The sequence below is a fragment of the Culicoides brevitarsis genome, chromosome 1 (assembly GCF_036172545.1).
Source record: "Culicoides brevitarsis isolate CSIRO-B50_1 chromosome 1, AGI_CSIRO_Cbre_v1, whole genome shotgun sequence".
NCBI classification, from domain to species: Eukaryota; Metazoa; Arthropoda; class Insecta; order Diptera; family Ceratopogonidae; genus Culicoides; species Culicoides brevitarsis.
Genome location: NC_087085.1, coordinates 6,578,598 through 6,601,207, shown reverse-complemented (window position 1 = coordinate 6,601,207; position 22,610 = coordinate 6,578,598). Strand labels below are relative to the sequence as shown.

Here is a 22,610-nt window from a genome sequence, read left to right as displayed (position 1 = left end):
AGGCTTATTACTTAAGCTCAAGTTGAATTTAAAATTACTTTTTGACTTTTTGAAGATTTTCACTAAAATTTTTGTGTCAGAAATAATTTTTTCAAAAAAAAAAAAAAATGAAAAAATTTTCTGAATTAAGTCAACTGATTTGACTTAAGTTTTATTGAAACTGACTTAAGCTTGAGAAAAAATCAATTACAATTTAACTTAAGTCAAATCAGTTGACTTAATTCAGAAAATTTTTCAAAAAAAATTTTTTTTTTTTGAATAAAATGATTTTTGATGTCAAAAATCTTCAAAAATTAATTTACCATTTAAAAAAAATGGAATTTTTTCCCAAAATTTGGTCGAATTTCAAAAAAATTTTTGAATTTTGACTTAATTTCACTTTTACTTAAACTTAAGCTTTAGTCAAAAGTCAATTAAGTCAAAAGATTCTTAAGTTAAAGCTTAAGTCATATAAGTTTTTGAAGCTTAAGTTAAAGTTATGAGTTTTTGCAACCCTGGTCATTAAGATAAAATGGAGACGCCTTGTACTTTTATATCTCTTAATTATTTAGAAGAATAGTAGAATAGGCATAAGAAGATTTCCGAGAAATGTTTATGAAACGGAAGAAAAATAATTTGCTCAGTAAATATTTAAACTCACTGTTCCGTTCTGGAAGACAAAACTTTTTGATTGTCATCCTTCGCCTTCTTGTCCCTCTTATTATAATTTTTTTTCCATGGTAAATTTCATTCATTAACAAAAAATTAAGTTAATGACATTTTAAGACTCCCATTGTTTAGTTGTCTAACAACCCGACTCCCCATAATTCTAAAAAAAGTTTCGGAAAATCTTTAAGCCTAATAATCATCGTTCACTGAACACAACAAGCGACGCTACCTGCGGAGATACAAGCGAGATACAAGCGAAAGAAAAACAAAAAAAGGACAAGCAAGATAATTTTGTGATGAAACAATCAAGAAAATGATGAAGATGAGCCTAATACGAAAGACCAAGGAGAAAAATATGTAAATTCAAAACAATTCAATTTCAGTTTATTACAATGTTTTCGATGTTGTCACACGTGCGACAGGCCATTGTCGATATTTTCATACGAGAGACACAAATTTTGTATTTTTTGTGCTTTGCACAAACAAATGACGGAATTCATCGTGTTCCTTTTTGCACGTAATAGACTGAATCTTGTCACATCAAATTATTACAACAAGAAAAATGTTCTGTTTATGTTGTTTTTGTTCGTGCGTACATTCCGTAACAATTGGAAAATAAGCTCATTTGAATTCTCGGTAGAATCGATATCGAAGTACCTCAACAAAATATTTTTAGTTCTTCATGAACGAGACGAAGGATATTGATCGATTTTTTTTTGCAAGAACTATTTTCTCGCATTTCAAATAATTTGTTTTCTCTCTTGCCTCGTATGTCAAAAAACGTATTTTAGGCAACCAATAACGGAATTTCAGCCTCCGGCATGACAGGCATCAGAGTTCGACTAATTGCTTTTCTCTAAATCAATTTTTTTTGCTTTTTCTGAGTTTTTTTTTGTTGTTTGCAAGACGAGAAATATTGAATAGAAACTAAATTTTTGTTACGCCTTACGAATAGCAAACGTATATTTATGTGTTTTCTCTTTATTACTTTGGTTTTCTTAATTTCCCTCATAAACACTACAAACGCACGCCCACAAAATAAAGTTTTTCTTTTGTTTGGCAGTTTTAGTGAAATTACGTGAAATTGAGTTTGATTAAAACTTTCTTTTCTTTTCGTTCATGAAAGAAAACGATAAAAAATAAAAGATGGACAAAAGACGACTTTATTTTAATAAAAATAACACAAAACACAAGATGAAAGACAAACTTTCATTCTTTGTTAATGAACTAATTCTAAGAAACAAAAAAAAATCTTGAATATCAAAGTGATTGTCTTGTCAGTCAGTAAAGTATTTTACAAGATTTTCGCATAACTTAACATATCACGCAGAAAACGAAAAAAAAGAGAGAAAAAGAGCAAAGAAAATTCCTTATAATCGTCAAGGTTACTGCAAAAAGTTTTGTGGTACGAGAAGTGTTCTTATCATGAATTATTTTTTTTTTAAAAAAATGTCGTCTTTATATCGCGCATAATGATGTCACGAAAATTCGATACGTTACTCGCATATGTACATATAAGTAGAAAATCTTGTTAGGAAATTGGTATAGTCGGATCAATATTTTTTCATTCGCCCGTTTTAAAATAAGAACCTGTGCATGAGAGCGCAATTTTACATAGAAAAGTGCTTCTCATCAAATAAAGTTTTTACGTGCAAAATGAAGGATGATAACAAACGCACAACACTTGAGGCGTTGCGTAAGAATAAGAAGAGAAGAAAAATTGACGGAATGAGGGTGAAAAGAGCTCCCTATGGGCGAACAACGGGTCAGATTGATTCCTTAAGGATCGAAAAATTCCCTTAAGGGATCATTTTGACTCCTGAAGGGTCAATTTGTTCAATTTAGGGGTCAACCTGATACTTTAAGGGATCAATTTGACCCCTAAATTGAACAAATTAAAAATTTTGACTCCTGAAGGGTCAACCTGATCCCTTAGGGGGAAGTGGGGCCAAATCATAACTGGGGTTACTTCATAAATTGCTTTTTCGCCTATTTACAAAGGGCGAATCAAAAAAAGTTGTTCTACAAAAGTTGCAGTTTTTCATGCTCTTTTAATGCACAGAAGAAATTTTTTTGATATCACCTGTCGTTTTGGAGAAAATCGAGAAAATTGTTTTTCGGACCTCAAAGTAAATTTTTGTGAAACGATAAAACTAGTTAAAACTTCAATATAAAGTATAATTTCAAAATGTTTTTGTAGACAGTTAATACAAAGTGACAAATTTACCACAAAAAAATTTTGAAAAATATTCCAACTTGAGATACACAGGGATCAATTTGTTTTGGGGCACTTCATAACATACATTAGGGATGTTTATGAATCAAATTTTTTTTTGTATTATTTTTTTTGTTTTTTCAAGAAATACTATTTCCAATTAAAAAATTTTTAGAAAAGTAGACTTAGATGTCAAAAAACAGCTAAAAACTCGTAATATGCCTATATTCTGGCATGCCCTCATAAATGACTCTTCTTTGCTGTATAATCTGAGTATAGTAAAGGGTACAAGAAAAAAAATATCACGAAAAAATCTGCTGAGAATGGAAGACCATGAATACATTTCAAAAAAATACTTCCATGAACTTAAACCATAGTTTATGAATGTACCCCATGCCATTTATGAATGCACCCCACGGTTTTCATAAAAATGACCCGACCATAAATTTATAAATGAACTTCCAAGCGCCAAATTAAAAATTTTCTAACTCCATGAAGGGTCAACCTGATCCCTTAATGGAAATTTTTTTTGACTCCTGAAGGGTCAACCTGATCCTTAAGGGATCAATTTGTTCAATTTAGGGGTCAACCTGATACTTTAAGGGATCAATTTGACCCCTAAATTGAACAAATTAAAAATTTTGACTCCTGAAGGGTCAACCTGATCCCTTAATGGAAATTTTTGATCCTTAAGGGATCAATTTGTTCAATTTAGGGGTCAACCTGATACTTTAAGGGATCAATTTGACCCCTAAATTGAACAAATTAAAAATTTTGACTCCTGAAGGGTCAACCTGATCCCTTAATTGAAATTTTTGATCCTTAAAGGATCAATTTGTTCAATTTAGGGGTCAACCTGATACTTTAAGGGATCAATTTGACCCCTAAATTGAACAAATTGATCCCTTGAGGGAGACAAAAAATTCTCTTGAGGGATCATTTTGACTCCTTAGGGGTCAACTTTATCCCTTAAAGAATCAATCTGACCCGTTTTTCGCCCATAAGGCTTGTTTGTGTGAAAAACTTAAAAATTTCATAATAAAAACGTTCGTCTTTTTTTTAGAAAATTTCCATAGCAAGAAATATTTCATCCATTATATTGTGCTTCTTTGCGACATAATGTATGGTTTTATTTAATTGTCATGCTGCTTTCTCCAACAAATTTTCTTCACATTTATTCCTTTTCAAGAAGACGAAAATCTGGCGATGACTGATCACACACAATTCACGGTAAGGCTTTAAGGTACGTGAATTGCAGCAGGTGATAAATTACATTCGGTACAAAATTTGAGCAATATTTCAGAATCATAATAACATGAGTAGAAAAGTTTTTGGGGGAAACATTTTTGCGGAAAAAACATGATTTATGGAGAAAATTTTTACTCAAATGGCGAAGAAATTGGCTGCCAACAAAGATTTTGTCCCGTAAGAGGAGTCTTTGTCTTCGTCTAAATTAGTGACACAAGTTAATTAAAGGTCTTTTATAGGGGCTTTAAAACTATTTGCAGTGTAATTTTAGCTTGTGTCCCCTAATTAACATAAAAAGGTTTGCGTCACCTGAGTTGAAAAATGACAATTTTTATCACAAAAAGGATTTTTTCGAGATTGTCTACACGTGTCACAGAGAATAAATCTTGCAAAGTTTTATCAGTGACGACACGGAAAAGCTTTAACTTGTCTAATTTAAAGCAGTGTGACAGATACGATGCTCCTTTTGACACAAAGTAGATTTTTAATTGTATATCCTCTCATGTTTTGCCGAGTCAGGTATTGCTCATGGTTGATTGCGAGCGCGCAAAATATTCATGAGCAACAACGAGAGGGAAATATTATTTATTTATAGATAAGCGATCGGATGTTACATGTTTTTCTACTTTGCACTCTGTTTACATTTTAACATTATTCGTTGTTGTTGAGGTAGAACATAGATAGATAGTTTTTTGTGTATACGAGAAATTCGAGAACAACTATTATTTAGGTTAATCTTCGTAAATATTTCATATTAAAATTATATTCGTTTGCGATAAATCAAATATTAAACGGGAGCAAAGTATGAGAGTAAAATATGAATTTCCAAGAATAACGAAAATAAGTTTATGTGTAAAGCAAACAAGAAAAGCATTAACTACTGAAATACTATACTTTGTTAGTTTAATATTTGAGCGATATAATTTTCTTGTTTGATTTTTTTTACAATTTTTTTTATATTTTTTTTTTTTTTAATTTATTTTTCATTTAATTTTTTAAAATTTTTTTTTTAAATTTTTTAAATTTTTTTTTAGAAGTTGAAAAATTTTTTTTATAATTTTTTTAAATATTTTTTATTTAAAAAAAAAATTAAAATATAATATTATTTAAATATTTTTTAAAATATTTTTTAAATATTTTTTTTTAATTATTTTTTTTTATTCAATTTTTAAAATTTTATTTTTTTTTAAATTATTATTATTTTGTTTTCTTAAACTTTGAAAGTATTGGTAATAACTCACTTTTAATTTAAATATCAATATTTTTCATATTTTTAATCATAATTGAAACATACCTTTTTCAATCACAAATCGATTTAAAAATTTGATTTTACCTTATATTATTGTTTGTATCATTTTTAATCGATTTGTCGCATGATTTCTCTCGTGTAAGACGAACCAATTTATTTTCGCATTTAAATCAGATTTTTGACGTACCTGAAACGAAACAAAAAAAAATACAAAATTTTAATGATTGTTTTTCTCGAACACGAGGAAAAAAGATTGAAAGGCTCCTTGTACACGAGGTAATATGTAGGTATAGGTCAAGTACCTGTCATTTTCATCATGTAACTTTTACATGCGCGATAAGAAGGCAGATACTTCATATAGCGGTAGCTCATGCATAATTTTTGCTGAATCGTCGTAATACCGTTCAAGTACTTTCCTTGTTTCAGCTTTTCCCTCTCGTCGTTTATTGCGGGAGCATAATTTTTTATGGGATTTTATGGTTAACTTCTTATTCTCCTCGTTTTAAGAGGAAAATACAAACTTTTTTTTTTTAATGATGATATCATCTCTTTCGTGCGGAATGTTTCAATGTGTAATATCCAATATGTGCAAAGTACTTTATTTTTGTGTATCCTAATGAAATGTACAAGAATTTGCAATGCAAGCATGAATATGAGATCCGTAGAACAAATAAATGAAATGAAACATGGAAAATAAATGAGATGACTACTGCAGACATTCCGCATTTGAAACATTTGAATATGAATGTATTTGAAAAAGTTCATGTCATCATCATGAGTTTGTTTTGCAAGGTAAAAATATTCAAGAAAAATAAATAAAAAAATAAGCTTTTGTTTTACTTTTTCAATGAAACTATTTGAAATGCTTTTCAATTAGCCCAAAAGTCATTTTTCATTTGCCAAAAAGTAATTTTCATTTGCTACATGGAAAACCTTATTTGCCAAAAAGTAATTTTCATTTGCCCAATTTTCAATTTAACATGTGTTCCATTTGCCCAAAAGTCATTTTTCATTTGCCAAAAAGTAATTTTCATTTGCTACATGGTAAACCTTATTTGCCAAAAAGTAATTTTTTATTTGCTCAAATGGCAATTTTTTTGGCAAAATGTTTTTTCAATTAGCCCAAAAGTCATTTTTCATTTGCCAAAAAGTAATTTTCATTTGCTACATGGTAAACCTTATTTGCCAAAAAGTAATTTTCATTTGCCCAATTTATTTTAGCCTATATTTGACGTTAATTCATTAAAATATGCTTCAAGGACCTTATTCTGAAAATTTTTCGTGTATATTAAACCTTATTGTACGTTATTCATTTAGTCCTTATGTTTAATATTAGATACCAACCTAATAATTATAATATCGATAATAATTAAATTAACATATCAACCATTTACGAGCCTAATGAACCATAATCGGAAACGCTTATCTTTGACTCTCTTTCTTGACACTTGTGTTACTTTTCAACGTATATTGCTTTGGTAAATGACTCTCATGAGATTTGACATCTTTGTGAGACTTATCTCGTAACAATCGAGAAACTGTCGAAAGTTTTTTTTTCCTTTTCGCATCAGAAGCATCCATCAATCACTCGCAAATAAAGTGCGTGTCAAGAAGATTTTTTCCTTCGATATTTTTTTTCTCATGAAATTCTACCAAGGCACATGAAAATTATTGATGAAATGGATAGAACTTGTATTGGTTACAACGATCATAATTTTCTTCTAAATATTCCGAGGCAACGAACACACGAGAAATAAATGATAAAACTTTTGTAATCAAGTTCTTTCCTCATCCAAAAACTGTATGTTTTTCTACACTTTTCCGAAACAATAAACATTGGTATTTTTTGTTGTTTTATTGAACGATTTCATGTAAAACCGAAAAGATAATATTAGTTTTTATGTGCAAAACTAGATTAAATTATTTATAATAAGGTAGTAAATTTTAGCATTTACAGGAAAAAATCATTAATATTTGGTTTTGTGCAGCAATTATTTTCACAAGGGAATGAGATAATATTTGTTCATTAAGCAAATATGACCAAAAAATGTTGCTTACACATATAAACTTTAACTGCTCTCATATAAAATTTAATTTATTGTGTGTTTTGATCGATCTTTTATTGATATGAATTGTGGTTCGAATGCTATTTTAATACCTGACAATAAAAAAATAGGAAAAAATATATAGGTCAAGTTGATGTTTGAAAAAATTTGAATTAGCGAAGAATTCATGCAAAAATTTATTTATTTCAAATAAAAAAAAAATTGTATTGATTTTTTTTTCATATAATTCATTTTGAAATCATCTTAAGTCATCCAATAATGACGGTAAACAAACATTTGAAAATAACACTCGATGAACGAACATAAAAACCAATCAATAAACTATCAACTTGATTTTTTTATAGTCTAAAGTTAATTAAAATCGTGTCAAATGCATCGCTTCTGCATTCAAGTGTCTTGTACAGGCAATTAAATGAAAAGATATGAAGTCGATAAAAAGTTTATTTTTTTTTTAATTTCAACTTTAAGACTATGTAAAAATGAAACTGTCGTGAGAAATTTTTTCCTTTTCAGTGAACAAATAGGTGACTTTCATTCTACATGAAGGCATTTAAAAAAAATATAAAAAAAAGTTAAACGAGAAAAACAATTGTTTTAAAAATAGTTTTTTTTATTATTCAATAATTTCTGTTATATATTTAAAAAAAATGTTTAGAAGAAAATTTATTTAAAATCCTGTTTGTATTCTGTATGAAAAAATATATATTAAAAAAAAATATTTAAAAAATAAAATATTTTTTTAATGCTTTTTTAATATTTTTTAAATTTTTTTTACTTTTCTTAATATTTTTTTTTTATTTTTTTTTTATATTTTTTTTAAATTATTTTTTTCATACTTTAAAATGTTAAGTTTTGTAGTTTTTAGATTTTTTAGAATTTTGAGTAAATTTTTTTTTTCGTTAACATTACACGCTGACTCGAGTAGATAATTTTTCTCCATGAAACATATGCTCGGAAACGCATCGTTCTCGAGTTATAAGATCACAACAGATCTTGTAGGGCAAACACAATATAAATTTTGTAATAATAAGGTAAACATAAAAATACTTTTTAATATTTTTTTTCGCCAATTTATTTTATTTTATAGTGCCTGCTCCGATTGAACTGCAGGCTATTAAACTCGTTCATTGCATTGACAAAAATTGTCACAAGCATTTTTTTTTTTTTTTGTATAAAACTGGAGAATATAACCAAAAACGAGTGTCTAAAACATTGTTTCAATTCAACTTCCGTGTATGTCTTGTGGCGATGTTCATGTTTTTTTACGTTTCGTTATTCAAATTCAGATGGATTCGAAAAAAAAATGTAAAAAAAGCAAAATTATGGTTTGCACCGAATCGATTTTTGTAATTTGAAAAAAATGTAAATTTTTACAAAAAAGTTTTCTTATAGAGAAATTTATTTTTAAGAATTCAAATGGTTTAATCGTTCAAGATTTTTTTTTTGAAGTGAAAAATCTAATTATAAAAATAAAAAAAGTTTACATGTTTATAACGGTATTCGTAAATTTTTAAGATTCATGTAGAATGATACAAAAAGTTCCTTTAATATAACTGAGATCAATTTATTTTGTTTTTATCAGGACCGCTATAACAGTAAATCAGATTAAGTACGTTCATATGAATACAATTTAAAAATAAATATCAAAAAACGAGACACGATAAAGGAAAAAAAGCACCTAGATGGAAAATAATTTTTAAGTACTTAGATGTAAAATGAAAAATAAAATTTATTTAAATGTGTGTAGAGAAAGTTTTGCATAACATTTTACAACTTTTTTCTCATTTTATTACCTTTGGAAATTTTTAAAGCTCATTTATGAAGAAATTTTGTCTATTTAGCATAAAATTTTATCTGAAATGCGCCTTCAAATTTTAAAATTTCATGAAAATATTAAATTAGGAGTAAAATGGGGACGCCTTGTATATCCTTAATAATATAAAATGAAATAAAATAGAACTTATTTTGCTTAACATAAATAAACTTTTTGTAAATAAATAAGAAATGCAACTCTTACAACGATGCTTGAAAATTTATGCAAATAATCTTCCAAAAAAATTATGAAAATTTTACCGAAAAACAAAAAAGTGGAAAACTTTTACATTTAAATTTTGTTAGTTTTTATTTGAAACATTTTATACCGCATCGTATTCAATTTGCTCACGTTTTAATTTTGCTACCTAGTTATTTATTCAAGTGCAAATTATTCACAACCTTCAACTGTGTGTTATTAAATTTTATTTGGTAACGGAATTAGGACAAAATCTAATTATTTAATATTTTTCATTTTATACGAACATGCATAATGTTTAATTAAATTTCGGTAAAATTCATTATTTATGATTATTTTGACATGATGTTTTCTAATTATTATTCGAATATTGTTAATAATATACCACTTCCCCATATTTGTGTCAAGCTGAGCAAAAGTTCGATATTAAATGATTAATTATTGGCATGCCGATCAATTCATTTGCATGTTTCCCTCATTTTTTTGTGATGGCGCAACGGGATCTTTGTCACAAATATTTGCGTAGATACACTGATTGAATGATTTATTGAATTGAAAATTGATGGAGCAAAGCAATAAGTTGTTGGTTGACCAATATTTTGGGGAAAATGATAGAATTCATTAATCAAAATTGTGTTGTGTCAAAAACTTTCAAAGTACGAAAAAAATATGTGAGTTGATTTAAAAAGTTTGTTGTTTAAAAAAAAAATCCTCAAACCATTCGATGGATAAAAGTAATGATGAAGAAAAGTTTTTGTGTATAAGAAAAAGGTCATGCTGTATAAAAATTGAAAAGTTGTAATAATATCTCTTGAATTTTGTTTTTCACACGTTTACAATATTTTTATTAAAAAGTGATTTCCCATGAGGTAAGAGACCTTTCGTGTTTTGTATGAACTTTTTATATGTTTTTTTTTGAACTTTCTATTAAACGTTGTAACTAAAATATATAAAATAAAAAAAATATATATAAAAAAAAATATTTGAAAAATATAGTTTTTTATAAAAAGCGCACTAAAAAGTGAAAAATAAACAAATTTTTTTTCAAAATTTAAGCCAAAGAAAAAAGCATGAGAGGCCAAAACTTTTTAAATAAATGAGATTTTATTGAAATAAAGATTTTGGACTCGAATGTATTTTTCTTTCGCTTTTTGCAGATTTTGAAATAAATCTATTTATTTTCTACTTTTTAGTGCGCTTTTTTATAAAAAAAGCATTTTTTATTTTATACATTTTAGTTATTTTTAATTTTTTATGACGATTTTAAAAAATTTTTTTTTATAATTTTTTTATTTAGCAAGGAGATAACAATGTGTTCTGAATTTACTTTCCATTTCTGCTAACAACTGCATTTATTTATATAGATCGTAAGAGGATTGAAATAATTCAATTATATCGCACTTGCTGACATAATTCTCTATTGTGCTATAAATAAATTCATTGTCACTTGCGTTTAAACGAAAATTTACCTGGCATTCCATTCTTCGGAGATGCAGCGGGCGGTGCTGTTTGCGTTGCCGGAGCATTTTTCTCCGCTGCAGCAACCTTTTCGAGATCTCCTCCTTTCTTTTCTTCCGGCATCTTTCCAAAAAATTCAAAGATTTCGTTCTCAATTTTGTCAAAAGTTTACTTTTTTAATTCAACTATTATATAAGTGTTTTACGCGAAAGATAAATTTTACTCTGTTGTCATAGTTTATTTTTCTCTAATATATTATAAGAACTTTAAAACGTACAATAAAACTTTTTTTTTCACAGAATTTAAACATTTGATGTTTATAACAATTATCAGACACTTTTTAAGTTTTATTACACAACCTTTGAATTTTCTTTAAATTCAGTTTTTTTTTTGATTAGGTTTTATCTGAAAAATTATCAATACTTAGTTACCAAATTCGAAAATAAAATTTATAAGTACATGACATTTATTGTCGCGCGAACGAACAAAGCGTTTTTACTGACCGACGAAAACTGTATCTCTGAACACTTTTTTTTCATGTATTATTATCTCGTGAATCTTAATATTTTTCCCTTTTTTTCTCTGTTAAACCTGACATTGACAATTATCGTGGTTGGATGACAAGTTTTCACACATTCAATTACTTGTCACGCTGGCATACAAAATACATTCAGAATCACCCGTCTCTTTGTGATGATGCGAATTGACGATGTCACGTGCGTCTTGTATATAAATGTATTTATAATAATATTTACAGAAACGGTTTTGTCAGAAAAAAAATTATACTGTATACGAGTTGCAATTGTACATCCAAACACTCAATTTGTTGATTTGAAGTGATGATTTACAAAGTCAATAATAACATGAGACATAGAGAGCAAAATATTTCTCGGTATATAATTATAATAATAATCTTTTATAATTAATAAGAAAAATAATCAAAAAAAATTTAAACACATTTTTTTTATATTCGTACCGATAACTGAAAAATGAATTGTATGAACATCATTTTACACCCTGACAGTTTATTTGAAAGTTGTGATGATTTGTTGATTATTATTATTATTTCGAATGTAAATAATTATAATGGCTTAATGTTTGATCGAATAAAATGGTTAAAGTTGTTGTGTGAAATTGAAATAAATTGGTTAATTGATATCCAGTGTTATCCAGTTTAGTCATGTTTGAAGGTTTTTGTAGTAAATACATATTTATAAAAATTTATGTATAATCACAAAAAAATTTTAAAAATTAAATTTAATTAAAAATAAATTAATTATTCAATTATTATAATAAATATAAGAAAAAAAAATAAAATTTAAAATAAAATAATAATTAATTATTAAATAATTGACTTAAATTTATTTTATTGTAAATTTTAATTTTTTTTTTTCATTTTAATTTTAAAATAAAAAATATTACAAAAATTTAATAAATAAGATGAATTAAATATATATATTTTTTATTTTAAATTAAATTTTATTAATTAATTTTAATTAATTATTTAAATAATTATTAAATTAATTTTATTTTATTTTAAATTTTAATTCTTTTAAATTTTTTTAATTTTTAAAAAAAATAAAATTTAAACTTTAAAATAAAATTAAATTAATTTATTTAAATAATTATTTAAAAAAGTTACAAAAATTTTATAAATGTTAGGAAAAATATTTTGATGAATTTTTAAAATGTAAACATTCAACATATGTACTCAATAAAATTTTTAAAAATATTTAAACTATTTAAAAATATTTTCTTATTATTTTTACTTTAATTGTTGGGTTACTGTGTCAGTGTCATTGTAAAAATTTATTTTATTATAAATATATATAATATACGTCCCATTTTACTACGATTTTGTCTTTCACTTGTAGCAAACAGTACCTCTCGTAAAACGAGTGTAGTTCATACAGATAATCAGAAAATAGTAATTATAAGCAGCTGTTCCAATTATATGCATTAACAACAATAACAACAACAGAAAAACACAACAACTTGTATACATAAGAAGAAAATTACTTTTTCATGATGTTGTTTGTTGTTTTATGAATTTACATTGTACAAAGGTCTATGTATATGCAAAAATATTTAAGTTTTGTTTATGTTCATTAAATCTATACCTAAACATATACTTTTGAAAAAAAAAGTTTGAATTAAAAATAAAACTTGATGAGAGTCTATTGTTGCAGTCACTATACTGTTCGTGCAAAATGCAATACAGATTGGTTGTTTGTGAGAATTTTAAAGCCCGTAGGCAAGCTGTCTCGTGTTGTCATTTAGTTATCTCGAAGTGTCAAAATAATGATGTAATAGCATGTTGTTTACATGCAAGTAACAGTGTGTTTTTAAATTTTTTTTAGTAACTTAAATTTTGGTTTGTAAATAAAAAATATTTTTTTTGAGATCAAAAAATACGTTGAAGGAATTTTTTTTTCTATTTTTTTTATTTACATAATTTTGATTTTTTTTTTATTAAATTTTTAAAAAAGTTATCTTTTGAGATTAAAAATCACATTGATGGAATTTATTTTCTATTTTATTTATTTAATTTAATTTATTTATTTTATTCTTTTTATTTTACTAAATTTTATTTTTTTTTATACTTTTTTAACATTTTTTTTTTATTTTTTTAATTTTTTTTTATATTTTTTTTTTAATTTTGAAAAACAGAAATTTGTCAACTTCTGAAAAAAATTTTTGAAAAGCACTGTTTCGGTACATGGCATTCACATTGTTGCATGTGATGCGCCATCAATCAATCAAAAAACGAGATAAAAGATATCAAAGCTTCTTTGAAAAATTACTATTTTTTACTGAAATTTATGGATCATGTATTTCACGGTAATCGCTTACAAATTTTTTATTGCTCGATTGTTTACATTCAAAGACCTTACACAAAAAGTTAGATTAAAATCATGTTTATCCCAATATTTAATTATAATAATTCGCATTTCCAGTTATAATAGGATTATCGATGTTCAAAAACAGGAACATTATTAACACTTTTTTATTCAACTTCCTGCACTTTGTTGACGCTATCAATCATTTTAATATATTTTCACAAAAAAAAAAATGTTTTCATATCTTAATTTTAATCTCTATTCATTGTAAATTGTGAATAAATAATGATAATAAATAATATTACAACGGACGAGTATCAATGTCACTTTGTTGTTTGCTCAATTTCTCTTACAACCGATCGTTGATCCGTGCTGATGGAGGTTAATTAATGAGGACAAAGTATGACATTTGTTGTTTTAAAGCACAACAATAATGATGAAAAATCTCTCTCCAGAAAGATGAAAAAAAAGTAGAACGAAGAACGAGCAATGAGTGAAAAATGTGTGATATTAAAGAGAGAGTCGTCACTAAACGACGAGATTTATCTTGATTGAATGGAAAAAGGGGAGGAAGTGATTAAAAGAGATTTGTCTTTGTCACAAAGGGATTTTTGTGAAATATCGCTTCAAGGTGACTCCAAATCTGATTGATGACAAAAAGTGCCAAACAATTTTTTTTTTTTGTTGAAGAGAGGCATTTGTTTAATTTCGTATTAAAATAACGAAAATAAAAAAAACAATAAATAAAACTTTTGAACAAAGGAGAAACTCAAATTATCTTCAATTAAATTGAACAATGAAGTGTATCAAGTTTGCTTTTCATTTAACACACGAGTGTTGACGAGTCGGAACCCTTTTCAATTGTTTAATTGCTTAAAATTGTTCAAAATTTGTATTGTTCTTATTTTAGTTGTTACCTTTTTTTAGGTACGTGTCTTGCATGAATTTAGCTGTATTAGAGAACAAAAATGGCAAGGCAACCATATCAATAATAAATTCACTCCGAAAAATATCCTATTTCGAAAATGTAGAAAGGTGCACAATATTTGGAGAAAAAATAAATTTTGTTAGAAAATACACATAAGAGGAAGGACATTTAAGAGAACGAATGGCGACGAATCTTTATTTTACCCAACAGTCTACTAAAACATGATGCAATGTGCCCTGTCATAACGACTGTCATTTAGATTAATAATTCAAGGCTGTTTTGCAGAGTGAATGATTCTCCGTTTCGTTTCTTCTTTAAAACTTTTTTTGTTTTTTTAGTGAGAAAAACTGCCTAAAATACACGTTTTTATTGCTTTTAGAACTTTTAGACAGTTTTTTAAAATATTTTTTTCAATATTTTTTTTTTAATCTTTTTTTTAAATATTTTTTTAAATATTTTTTTAAATATTTTTTTTTTAAATATTTTTTTAAATATTTTTTTAAATATTTTTTTTTTAAATATTTTTTTAAATATTTTTTTTTATTTTTTTAATATTTTTTTTTAAATATTTTTTTAATATTTTTTTTAAATATTTTTTTTTATATTTTTTTTTAAATATTTTTTTAATATTTTTTGATATTTTGCATTAAAAAAATTATAACATAACAGATGGTTTTGGCAAAAATTTATCCGTACTACAAATTCAAACTGAGATCTTCCTTCCTTCCTCATAACCTCAAAATTTATTTCTTTTCAGATCTTTTCTATTTAGTTGAATGAGAAAACGACTATCCTTTTTCCGTGACACTTCCAATCGTTTCAGTTAATATTTCTATTTCTTAAACCATCTCAAAAAAAAAATAGCCGAAAGACATTAAAGTAGGTCATGATATTCAATAAAAAATAGTACGTGTACAAATCTCTTTATATATGAGCATAAAGAAAACCCATTTTTATCTCTACATCTTTTTGTCCTTTTCAGAGGAAAAAAAAATAAAAAGAGCACATTAAAAAATATGACAATGTACAATTTTTTGTATTGGGCGTGTGTTGTGTATATTTGTAAGCTATTTCGTACCTGAGTTATTTTTATGTTTTTTTTTAATAGTTATTTGTTGCTTTAGGCAAGTTTTCCTGTTTTTTGTACATTTTGTACATAAGTGTAATAAGCAATAGAAGAAAAAAATTAAAGTAAGTGAAATTTTTTTGGTGACATAAAACATGAGAAATTCTTCCAAAAAAAACAGCAAAAAACTAAATTACAAAAGGTGTGACTGCGAGTTTTGTGACAAATTGATTTTTTGTTCGTTTCGAGTCTTTTTTTATTGATGCTTTGACCTTTTTAAGGGCAGACTTATTATTTTTTTCTTATCAAATAGCAGTAAATTTTTTTCTGTAAAAAAATTTGCCATTTTTTAAGGTATAGAAAATCAAGAACCGTAAAAATACGAAGTTAATGGTCTCCGAAATATTTATGACTCTCTGGAAAATGAAGCGAAATTTATCTTGTCTCTCACTTATATCATAATTGAAATTGATGAGCGTCACTTATAAGTTAAGAAGAAAAAATTTTTTTATGAAAAAAATTTATAAGAAAAAAAATTTTTTAAAGCTTGGTCAAATTTTCTGCATCATGAATTTTTACGTTTTGATGATAATTCCACAAATATTTAACGTAAAAAATTTTTTCTTTTTTTAATATTCAATTTTTTTCTGAATTGTTGATCAAAAGGCGTACATTCATCATATTTTGCAGTTTTACATTTGCATTTTCTGATTGGTTCAAAAGAAAAACGGGATGTTGGTGAAAAAAAGAGAACCATAAATGTCAACATACAAACAACTTTTCTGTACCTACTCATCAGGTATATGTGAACAAATATTTTGATGACAATTGAAAATATGATGCTGACACACTTTTGTTCTCATTCCTCGTTTCTTCCTGTACTCGACGTTCTTTATTACATTTTTTGCTCTATATATTTTTGTGATTTTAGTTTTCTAATGACACTGTTTCCTGCTCATTTTAATTTGAATAACGCGCATACAAACGGATTTTTAGTACATCAGCAAGAACGTCAGGAAGCAGAAAAAAAGTTTTTTTTTTATTTTTCTCCCTACATGTCATCGACATACGATAGAGAAAAAAGTTTGCCCGTATATGAAATTGTCATTATAGAGAACATAAAGAGGTAGCGAGAGAATGAGTTTAACATATTTGCATGCAATCTGCTTTCATTTTAAATGCAAAACGCCGTCGTCCAGCAAGATGCCATCGTTTAGGATGATATAAAAATAAATTTATACAACATACGGAACGTGAAAATCAACGAGTAGAATATGAATTAAAATATTCACATATTTGTTCAGCCACACTTTTGTAGGAAGAAATATATGAAAATTACGTGATTTGAATCTGCGATTTTTTTTTGAATCATTTTCCGTTGCATTGAAATTGCTTTTTGCTTTAGCAACGTGCAATTACGCATCTAAATAGTTTGATTTTATATTTTATATAAATTTTAATATTTTTAATCTTTAATCTCTAAAACTGAATTTGACAGAAGTACAAAACTTTTTTCATTTATTCATAAAAAATCGTGAACAAAATAAGACAAAAACCATCACACTTAACGAAACAAAAGATTTTCCTGATTAATTAAGTTAATAATAATATTAATAAGTTTCTATGTAGAATATATACGAAAACCTAATTAATATGTTAAATAATACCATTAATAACAGAAGGAAACAAAAAAATATGAAAATCTGGAAATTATTGTTGAAGAAGTTTTATCCCTTCATGAAAAACACTGTTTCGTGAGTAGTTTGTTCGAGACAATCTGGTAATCCAGATCTTCTTCTTGTGTCGTGATCATATCAATCCTGAACGAGAGGAATTGACAGTTTTGTCCTCAATAGCCCTTTGTATATTGTCATTGCTTGTTCGTATTTAATCATGTCATTCACTTTTAGGATATATAAATTTTTTTTCGTAAAATTAATAAATTCATTTTTCAATTATCAACCTGAATTTTATCTAAATTTTATTAATATAAATATTATCTTAAATTTTTAAATATCTTTAATAATATCATTAAGATTAAAATCTGATGAAAAACGACATTTTTGATTTTCTTTTAAACATTAAAAGTTTTTAATTAATTTTGAACACTGTTTGAATAACAGAGCGTAATAATTCAATAAAATACCTTGGATTGATATTAAAAGCCAAAACTGTTTTGTCGAAATTTAATAGATAATTATAAAAAAGGTATAAATTACAGACTTAAAAGTGCTTGTTATACTTTGAAAATTAATAAAAGTATTTTGTCAAGAATTCAAATTAACAAAAAAAAATTATGCCTATCCGACGGATAACAAAAAAGAAAATTGCGCTGTCATTGGCAGTAGCATATTTGAAAGAAAATCTTAATTAATTTTTGGTTGTATGTATTTTATTTTATTTTGTACATAAAGGATTAAATTAAATTTTATTGACGCAGCAAGATAAGTTTCGAGAAGGCCTTATTTATATTTTTTTTAAAAATATTTTAAAACTTCGAAAATCAATCAAATACAGAAAATTTTATCTTCTGTCACTTTCAAAACAAGCAAAACTTGTTTTCAAAGACATTATTAAAAATTTTTATTTTTTTTATCATCAAAATCTTTTAAGATTCACATCTTAATTAAATATTTACCGCAATTATTTGTTTTATTTTATACCGTATCTCTCCAAATATTTGCTACGATAAACAAATACAACTCATTTTTCATTCACATTAACTCATCACAAAAAACACTGCTGTCGAATATTTCTCATTATGCAAAAAAAATGTCATGTACTTATTCAAAATGATAAAAAAGTGCAAAAAATAAAATTTATCCGATTCACAATAACCGGATAAACGGCAACAACAACCTGGATCTACTTTAATCTCTCTCATTATTATGATTATTTTTATTATCTTCATCATTATTATTATTCGTGTTATGTCTTTCAACACACTACTAACTTAACAGCACGCGAAAAAGAGAAGAATTTCAAAAGCGTATCCAGGTTCAGGTGTTTGCATTTTTCTTTTCGTGTTATACCTTTCAACATGGAACACTGCCAGATAAATATTGTTAGCGCTGAGGAACGACACAAATCTTGCTAATAATTTATTTTATTTTCTTCTAAGCTTTTTTCTTTCTTTTTAATTTTCGCAGTTTTTTATTTTTATTTTGCAATTTTTTTTTTTTGCTACAAATAGTAAGTAAAGAGAGCGTGATTTTTGTGTCTATTATTCACATATAACATAAATATTATTGATTTTCCGTAAATGTGTTGTAGTGATAATTTTTTCTTCTCTATTTTTGTTTTTTTCTTCTTCTTATTTATTCACTTATTTTTCTTATTTTGCTAATTTTGAATTTTTTTTTTAATATTTATTTTTGGGTTCTTAATTTTTGCGAGTCAAGCTGTGAAATCCTAAAACACTTTCCGCATTGTTTTGTTTTGCTCTCGTCGTCGTTGTTGTTGAATTTTTATTTTTATTGTGTAGATTGACTTTTGTGTGTCTTTGGCTTTTATTTCACGAAAAAATAAAAGTCTCACAAAAACTTTGATATCCGGGAGATTCCCGGATGGATTTTGTATTTTTGTGAATTTTTGAGTGACTTTTTGGTAATAAATTTCACTATTTTCTTCACATTCACAAACACAACCACAGCAGATTTGCTGCTGCTGATTTTTTCGAAGGATTCACCCTTTGTGACGTCAGTGCTCGAACTGAACTGTGCTGGGGGTTTAAGAAATGTATGTTGTGAAAGGTTCTCAGCAGCATTCTCAACAAAATTTTTTAGCATATTAACTTCGTGTAGAAAGTAGGTAAAAGCTTCGACGAACGTACAAAGGGCGCATGCCGAAAGATGCTGTATTCACGCGCAGCATCCGAGTCGGAGAGAGATGCTTTGATGTATGAGGAAAATGCGAAAGGGAGATAACAACTACATACCATCACAATCCCGGGCTAACAATATTTTGCTTTAGACACCTAAAGTATCAATGTTTGTGCCCTACTTTTCATATGTTGCCATAGCGCGCGACACTCGCAGGTCATCTGATTGTCAATGATTTTCCGCCGTCATTATCATCATCATCATGAACAACACATTGCGCACATACGCTATATCTAATCATATGTTTAAAATATGGCATTTTCTCCTTCGGTTGGAAAGCTTACTGATGACTGTCATAGAAAAGCTTTGCACTAATACATTCGCATCGATCATATGGTTCACGATACACTTTTACGATCCATAATCCCAATTTTTACTACATATCGCTCTCTTGTATGTGTGTCCTATATATTGATGCTGCGCTCTCTCTCCGAACTGAACGACCGACATTTCAGACAATAACATCGTTATAGGGACAGAACAACTCACACAAACGGTTCGTATTAACACTAACATGGTCTCGTCTATGCTTCTGAAATACAACGGTAGACAATGCATAGCACGAGATAACACGGAAAGTCCCGCACAATGTCATAATGTAAAAAAATCGAAATAAGAAGCGAATGCGAACAATAACAGGGAAAACGACGATGACTTTGCTTGTTCGCCTTTTTATTTTCATTAGTCTTACAATACGTTTTTTCGCTATACCTAATGAATGAAATGATTTTACTTTTTTTTATTTTTTTTTGCAGATTGTCACCCGACGAAGATCTGGACTCCAAATCCCGAACAAATTACTCACGGAATAGTATCTGTCACGAGGACTTGAACTTTTTTAATAAACTCCCTGTAAATGTCCGCCGAACCGAGAACGTTATCTACTTTAAATCAGAACTGAAAAAAATCTTGATTAACGAATACTGATCTGTCCTTACATCTTTTAAGTTGAGATAGCTTTAAGTATTAGAATAAGTCAATGCTGCAAATTGATGTACATCGATTTCGTTTAAAAAATTAACATCAATCTAATTAATACAAATAATCAACATTTTCGTCGAAAAGAAAAATTACACAAAACATCACATACTTTTACTTAATTCAAAATCTTAAAAGGAGATAATTCATGGAAAACATCGCTCTCTTCAAAAATACTTCGTTTCAGTTACACTTAGTCTTGTACATTCCTAAAATTATATATTATACTAAAATTTACGCCTCTCTATTTGAAATATTTAACATTGTTGTGAACATAAAATTAAATTTGAAACCTCTTGAAAATTCAATTATTGACATCTATTTTGTAACAGAAGCTAAGTTACTTCTCAGAATTAAAGAAAAGTAAACCTTTGTTATAAGGTACCATTGTTGAATATTTTGCTAAGCAACTAAAACATAATCGACAAGTTTAAATAAATCTCAAAATGTAATCAAAACTTATTACTTTCAAAGGAAGCTTTAGAACATACATGCAGAATAAAAAGACCAATTTATTTAAAAAATTTTCATATACACAAGCCATTCAAGTCACCCATAAAATCTTATTTATTTATTCTCATTTTTCTCCATTCAAGAGCACCATTTAATAATATTATATGAACATAGCACGACACATGTTTGTATTAAAATAAATACCTTAAAGTCCGATGCGATGCAGACAAAGTATCCTTTTCTTGTTGAAAAATTATTATATTTTGTATGTTTTGTCATCCATATATTTCGAATGACCCATAATATAAAGAGACATTATATTGGATATATTGGATAATAATATTCGTCATCGATTTAATATCCAAAGGCTTTTCCTCTTTTCTTCATTCACTGTAATTTTCAATATTTTAGTTGAAAATCTGTCTCTTCTCTTTTCTCATGGGAACTCAAGTGTAGTAGTTGACAGAGTGCACTTATAGTTTTCTTCTTTTGTTGTCGTACAATTTTGTTAATGTCATCAAATCACACGTATACTTTCGAAGTATTTGAAATATGATGATAATCATAATATTGGTTTTTAGTTTTTGGCACATAATATGCACTTGAGACTTTTCTTTCTTTTCTCGTGTATTTATAATGGAAGAGAAAAACCGATTTGTGTCTGCATTTATTTTTGTTTGTTTTGTATTTGCATAAAATGAGCTGAATTATTGTTTGATCTTGCACGAAAATGAATTTGCAGATACTTCAAATTTGTTAAATTTGAATTTGAGAATTTTTTTAATAGAAAATTTAGTATTTTGTTTGAGGAATTTTAATTAATATTATGAAGTATTTGTTCATTTTGCTAAATTTTCTAGTAAAATTTTTTCAAATTACCGTAAAGTAGATAAATCTTATGGAAAAAAAAAATTCAAAAAATTTCAAAAATTAATGGAATATAAATTTTAACGTTAATAAAAAAAAATTTTCCCATTAATTTTTTTTTTGCAATTATTTTGACGATTTAAAATTATTTCTCATAAAAGCAAAATATAAATTAATAAAAATTCATTAATATAATAAATTTTCAAAAATATTGAAAATATACGAAATTTCTTAAAAAATTCAAAAGTTTTACGTGAAAATGTTAATACTAAAACGATTTTTTTCTAAAAGAATTATTTACATTACGGTAATTCTAAATTACAAAGTTACTTCAAAATTCTTTTGTGATTATGAAACAAAAAAAAATATAAATTTAGCCAAAATATTAAATTTAGTTAAAAGTCATTGTTTCCCTCAAAAAGTTATGTGAAAAAATAATCTTTTTTTTGCCATGTTAACTTTACATTGTAAAGCGAATAACTTTTTGTGGCTGACAACGTCAAACCGTTTTTAGAAACGGGCAATATCATACGAGTAGCAAACAATGCGAGCTTAGCGCAACTTTATGAATGAATAAATAAGTAAATGAAATCTGATTTGTAATGCATGGTTTCTCGTTTTTCTCATATGTTAGGTACAAACTCAAATTTATCATGGACTTGTATGTTTTAATATTTGATATTGTTACCTTGGAAATGTGCA

The 22,610-nt window shown here is 26.7% G+C and overlaps 1 protein-coding gene across 7 annotated transcripts in view; it reads right to left on the bottom strand.

Annotated features, from left to right (window-relative positions):
• The window catches only part of LOC134827474 (solute carrier family 12 member 4), a 118,705-nt gene that overhangs the window by 41,721 nt on the left and 54,374 nt on the right, over positions 1-22,610 (bottom strand). Inside the window, exon 1 of one of the 7 annotated variants that reach the window (XM_063840138.1) lies at positions 10,907-11,139. The exons of the other annotated variants lie outside the window; for them this stretch is intronic. Coding sequence (XP_063696208.1) covers positions 10,907-11,018 — 112 coding nt within the window. The 5' untranslated portion in view covers positions 11,019-11,139. Of the gene's footprint in view, positions 1-10,906; positions 11,140-22,610 lie in introns of those variants that run through there. 7 annotated transcript variants of the gene reach the window in all.